Source organism: Aethalodelphis obliquidens, unplaced genomic scaffold (genome assembly GCF_003676395.1).
Source record: "Aethalodelphis obliquidens isolate GAN/ISIS:26980383/991018 unplaced genomic scaffold, ASM367639v1 scaffold16, whole genome shotgun sequence".
NCBI classification, from domain to species: domain Eukaryota; kingdom Metazoa; phylum Chordata; class Mammalia; order Artiodactyla; family Delphinidae; genus Aethalodelphis; species Aethalodelphis obliquidens.
Window position 1 is genome coordinate 28,796,723 of NW_020837960.1, and position 6,000 is coordinate 28,802,722.

The following is a 6,000-nucleotide window of genomic DNA, read 5'->3' on the forward strand; positions in this document are numbered from 1 at the left end:
TGGTGCCCGCAGGTTTCCCTTTTGTTTACATTTGCTTTCTTCACCGTCAGGAGGAAGGGCCTCAGTCACTGCGCACAGGGATTTCTTGTGACTGACAAAGTTTAGACTTGCCGACATGGAGACAATGCTGTGTCTTCACAGGCAGGGAGTGTGGAAGATGAGGCCAGAGCCTGGAGTGACCTTAGATGCGCATCCCAACATCACACCCCGATTGGCATGGGCCCCTCCAGGTCAAGCAAGAGGTGTAACCTTTTCCTTCTTCCCTTCTTCCCTTCAGGACTACCAGCTGGACAGTGGCACCCTGCTGGCCTCTCCCTTGCTAAAGCGCTTCACCTGGGCCGAGAGTAAACCCAAAGCCTCACTGAAGATTGAGTAAGGACGCTGGGGGGCTCTGACCAGTTTCCGGAGGGGCGAGAAGGAAGGTGCCGGGGGAGAGGGTTTCATGGCAATACTTGAGGGCTACCTGCCCTCCTAGACCATAGTGTCCAGGCCGTGCAGAAAGCACTTTTTTCTCCCCAGAAGGACAGGAAAGAGGGCATAAAATCAGACATCTGAGCGCCACGTTCTGGGAAGGAAGACTGGGATTTAAGGGAAAACAGAACTTGCTTTATGGGCAAGGACAGGCAGTCCGAGCCCATGCAGCACAGCCGCTCGGTAGAAAGGAGCCCCATGTCTCCAACTGTCAACAGTGCACAGTCAGATGGAGACCTGCTCACAGGGGCGGGGAGGGGACGCGCACCCCTCACCATCCCGGGCCGGCAGCAGTGGCACAGGAAGGGCCCGACTACTGCCATCCAGTCATGAGACTCGCCCTCCTGACACCCCAACCCTTCCAAGTGAGTGCTCATGTCCTGTGGACCGTGGCTTTCCTTCCTCCACACAGTGGCCGGTGGCAATGCCGTCAGAAAACGTGGGCTCTCGCTGGACCCTCCAGGGTGCTGGACCCTCTCGGTGCTCGTCCCTTCCCGGTTCCAATGCCTGCCCCCGACTCACCCACAGGCAGAACCGTCCTGCTCCTCTTGTACCTAAATCAGGGCTCTGCTGACTCACAGAGCCAGAGGGTAAACCAAGGCTCGCCTCTGCCGCTTACAGAAGCAGCCGTCCCCAGTACACGAGCAAGGAGCTGCAGCTGTGTGCGGTCACCTCTTCCCTACAGAAGCAGGCAGCCGCGGCCAGGGAGCACAGGAAAATATGCTTAACCTCATTAGTCATCAGGGAGATGCAAAGCACATGAGACACCCCTTCTTCACACCTGCCCGCATGGCTGGAATCAGAGTCAGTGCTGGCGAGGAGATGAAGAAATTAGAACCCTGTTTGCTCGCTGGTAGGGACATAAAACAGTGCAGCCACTTTGGAAAACAGTCTAGCAGTTCCTCAGAAGGCTAAACAGAGTTAGTCTAGGAACCGGCAGTTCAGCTCCGTAGGTATATACCCCGCGGAAATGAAAACTTACGTCCGCACAGAAACTTGCACACAAATGTTCACAGCAGCATTATTCATAATGACCAAAGGAAGAAACAACTCGAATGTCTATCAATTGGCGAATGGATAACTAAAATGCATATATCCGTACAATAGAAAGAGATTTGTCAATAAAAAGTATGAGGTACCGACACACGCTGCAACATGGATGAACCTTGAATTAAGTGAAAAGAGCCGCTCATGAAACACGACGCATCGTATGATTCCATGTATATGAAATGCCCTGAAGAGCCATCTGTAAATATACTAACAACCACTGGCCTGTATGCTTTAAACAGGTGAATCGCATAGTATGTAAGTTATATGTCAATACATCTGTTGCTTAACAAAACAAAACACAAACAGGTGGCCAGCGCACGGCTAGTTTGCTGGCCCTGATCCAAGTCAAAGGGTGGCCACAGACGCCTCTGAGCGATGGGGCCCACAGCGCATCAACCCCAGGGAGCTGGAGGGCCGGGAACGTTCGGGCCCGAACACCTGCGCACGCGTGTCCTCTGCGGCGCCACCTCGGGGGCCCGGAGCCACGCGCCGGGCAGGTCAGGGGACACCGCGGGGAGTGACGGGAGAAGCGGGACCCACGCGCTTTTGTCTCCTGCTTTAAAACACTTCCAGAAACACTTTCCCGTGTGGAAAAAAGGAAAACCACCCATTGCATCCTCTACTCGGAGACTAAAATATAGAACATGGATCAAAGGCTGGGCACGCTAATGCAGAGCCAATCAAACAACGTCGTGGCGCCTGGGGCTCTCATTCTCATCCCAGTTGTTAAGCCCACCAAACACGGGAGGACAAGAGAAGCTCCTCTGCCCGGCGCGGCGTCCTGGGCTGCATGCGACGCACGGAAGCCAGCAGCCAGTCCCCTGCCCCTTCACTCTTGCCGCGATACACCGCCTTAACTGGACATGCCTCTCCTCTGGAGCACAAACAGGAGAGGGAGACGGACGGCTGTGCTCACCTTTCCGTAGGACGTTCTAGGAGTTTCTCCAGGCGGCTGTAACCAACTTCCACAAACTCGGTGTCTCGACACAGGAGTTCCGGAGGCCGGACGTCCAAGATGAAGGTGTCACAGGGCTGCGCTCCCTCGGGAGGCCCCGGGGAAGACCGTGCCTCTCCTCCTCCAGCGGCGCCGCCCCCGGCGTCTCCTCGGCCCCACCTTCCCGCTCCTCCTGCGTGCGCCGTGACGCCCGCTCCGCCTCTCTTATAAGGACGCTTGTGATTGTGCTTGAGTCCCACCTGGGGGACGCAGGCCAGGCGCCGCCTGCGGAGATCCTTTAGCTCAGTCGCAGCTCTTGCCTTATAAAGTGCTCTTCACAGGTTCCAGGGATTCGACTTGAATATTTGCGGGGCTGGGGAGCATCTCTGAGCCAATCACAGGCGTAGGGGAGGGCTGGACCCAAGCCTGGGGGCTATTTTCCACCAGCAGTTCTGGGTTTGCCTTAACTAATTCCACACTCGGCCCTGGCCGGCCGGCGGAATGACCCCCAGCTGGTGGCAGAGAGGCCGTGCGCAGCTCCAGAGACCCTGGCAGAGGGCGAGGTGGGACTCCACAGCCATGAACCCCAGGACGCCTATGAGCAAACGACCCACTAAGGGGTGGACTTGAGTGTGTTCAAGAAATCAACTTTGATTCTTTTCTTTTCTTTCTTTAGCTTGAGAGTAACAAGTACAAGTAAGGAGTCGGGCCTTTCTGACCTCAGCAGACCCGCGTTCTGCCATGCCAGCTGTGGGCACCTCAGCAGAGGCCGGCGCAGATTCACCTATGACCCCTCGGAGCTGGAGAGGAAGATTTCGTGCTGCTCTCCCCCACCCGACTACAACTCCGTGGTCCCGTACTCCACCGCACCCGTCTAGAGCCCGACTCAGCACAGCCTTCTTTCTAGAACCACGTGTGTATTTATACCCCCAGAAAAGTAGCTTTTGCCAGTATTATGCATATATAAATCGACACCTTTTCCTTTCCACAGAAGCCAGCTGCTTTTGTGTGACTGTTAATAGTGCTTTTTGTCTCTTTTGACTAACAAGAATGTAACCCCAGATAGATAAAGCCAAGGGCACCACTGCCAACCCTCGCGGGACTCAGAGGATAGGAGAAATCCTTCCTCAGCCCCAGGACTTGCTTCTCCTCCCCGGGGCCCCAGGGCCGCCGGGCTCCGGCTGGTTGATGACACACACTGTCACCTGTCACCGGCCTGTGCTGCAAAGGCGTGGCTCTGGGGCCCTGCAGCAGCTGACACGGCCTGGGAGGAGGAGGGGAGAGAGGAAGAGAACAGGACAGGGCACGGGGACGGAGTGGGATGGGGACAGTGCCACTGGGTCCACATTCGAGAACCAGCCAGGGAGCAGACAGGACAGGGGGTGGGCGGTGAGCGGAGGCCAAAAAGGGCCAAACGTAATTTTTGGAACGACCAAGCACATTGCACCACCTCAGCTATGGGATGGGTTCTGTGCCTCTTCCCAGACGGGGCACGGCTTTCGTCTCCAGCGCTGGGTGGAGCTCGAAGCCAAGCCCGTCCCCCCCGCCGGCCCCCCAGCAGGACACGCTGACCCCGCCCCCTGAGCTGGGCGGGGCGGGGGCCGCCTCTCCCCACGCGCCGCTCCCAGGAAGCTTAGCCCAGTGAGTCTGGTCTGCTAGGTCACGGGTTCGGCTTAAAGCCACGTTTTCAAAGATACTGTCAGATTCCATCTGGAGTATTAATATCTAGTCAAGACACTTAACTCAGTTTTTGGTATTAACCTGTTTCGTACAGTTAGTTATAAAAGGAAGCTGAGGAGAAGGAAAACAGTCTTGTATAGGTTTACTCTAGACCCAAACTAGGATAGATGGAGGAAAAAAGAGAAGGCGGAGTGAAAACCCCATCTCCACGCCAACCAGACCAACTCCCGAAAACCGTGGCGACCCGAGGACAGAAGTCAACCAGGTGTCCTTCTTATTCGGTGGAGACCCTACCCACGCTCGCCTCTTAGACAGAAGAGCATTGACCAATGTCTACTAAGCACTTTATGCTCCTTGAGGAAAAAGGTGGTATGTAATTTATGCAAGATACTTCTAGAATGGGGACTCAGGATATTAGTTAATGAGCCGACAATAGGAGAAAAGCCTCTTTTCATCTACTTTGGGCCTTGCCTTGGGTCTGAGGATGATGGAAATAGGGAGACAGGGTACAAAAGGGTGCCTACTTCTCAGGGTCCAGAGGCCCTGGACCCCTCACTGGCTCTGCGTGATGCTGCGTGTTTAGGATGTGCACACCTTCTGGGGCCAGCTGGAGCCAGACAGGCCACAAGGAATCACTGCTCCTGGTAGAGAAGAGGACGCTTCCCTTCTTAACTCTAGAACCTGAGACGGAAGTGATAGACGGGCCTGTGCTTCCTGCCCCGTGTGCCAGTCTCGCCTCAAGGCTCTTCGTATGAAGAGATGGGAGAGCTGGAACGTCCCCAGCAAGACATCGGCTGCTTCCGGGGGCGGGGACTCTGCTGGAGGAGCCTCTGGCCAGTCTCCAGCAAGAGTCAAGTGCAGACAGTATCGGGCCAGGGCCCTGGAGAGGGGGGCCTTCTTCCTGTTCTTCACAAGCCCGAGAGCACCTGTGACCCCTGGCAACAGTAGAAATCAGGTAACCGGGAGGAGGTCAAACAGGGCAATTACAAGAAGACCACAATCGATTCTCCTGTCTTCTCAAATCAGTTAAGGATCCAGCAGTTAGTGAAAACAAAGCAAAACCTTAGCTATGCATATAATGTCTTGATTTCAATAATCTAACTCTTAATCATTAAGAGGCCTTAGTAATACCATCTTTCCAAAAGAACACGTTAGACTGTGTTAATCCGGCTTCCTCAGAGACTCGGGTCTGTCCCATCAGTCCGGTTTTATCTGGAGTCTTAACATAGAATGAAAACTGGAAGCTGGGAGGAATGAGTGTATCCAGTGGCGAAGGGCTTGTCCCAGACGGGTTCATTGAAACAGCACTGAAAATGCAATCACTAGTGGACTGATGGTATTATTAGACCCATTTGTCATCTCCGACAGAAATGGTTGGCCTGAACAACGAGGGCACAAGTACTCCCTTTCAGGACTTGTGAGATCAAGGACACGGAGCAGCGTGGGTAGGAGGGGACGGGAACCACGCGCGAGCCTGTATCTAGCTSGTCTAAGAATGACGCTCAGGCCCGTGGAGCAAGTGGGTCCAAACCCTGAGAAGGTGACCTCGGCCTTCTGGCTGCGCCTCGCTTCCCAGCCCCTAAGAATGCCGCACAGGAAACAACCACGTGTCGGCCCCTTTTAACTGATCAAAGAAGGAGCGCGTCTTTGACCGACAGTGGTAGTAACTATATGTATATTTGTGTGTGTGTGTGTGTTTTGTGCAGAACTATTTAAGGAAACTGGAATTTTAAAGTTACTTTTATACAAACCAAGAATATATGCTGCAGATATAAGTAAGACAGAATCTCGTCCTACATCTCTAGTCACTATGAATGTACTTTGTATGCTATCTTCATATAATAAAATTAACTTACAGAAACATC

The 6,000-nt window shown here is 54.1% G+C and overlaps 1 protein-coding gene across 2 annotated transcripts in view; it reads left to right on the plus strand.

Moving 5' to 3' along the window:
* FLT1 (fms related receptor tyrosine kinase 1) overlaps positions 1–6,000 on the plus strand; it is a 173,033-nt gene extending 167,033 nt beyond the window's left edge. Inside the window, exons 29-30 of one of the 2 annotated variants that reach the window (XM_027116596.1) lie at positions 278–372; positions 3,132–6,000. In XM_027116596.1, coding sequence (XP_026972397.1) covers positions 278–372; positions 3,132–3,333 — 297 coding nt within the window. In that variant the 3' untranslated portion in view covers positions 3,334–6,000. The remainder of the gene's footprint in view (positions 1–277; positions 373–3,131) is intronic. The other variant, XM_027116597.1, reaches the window with a different exon arrangement.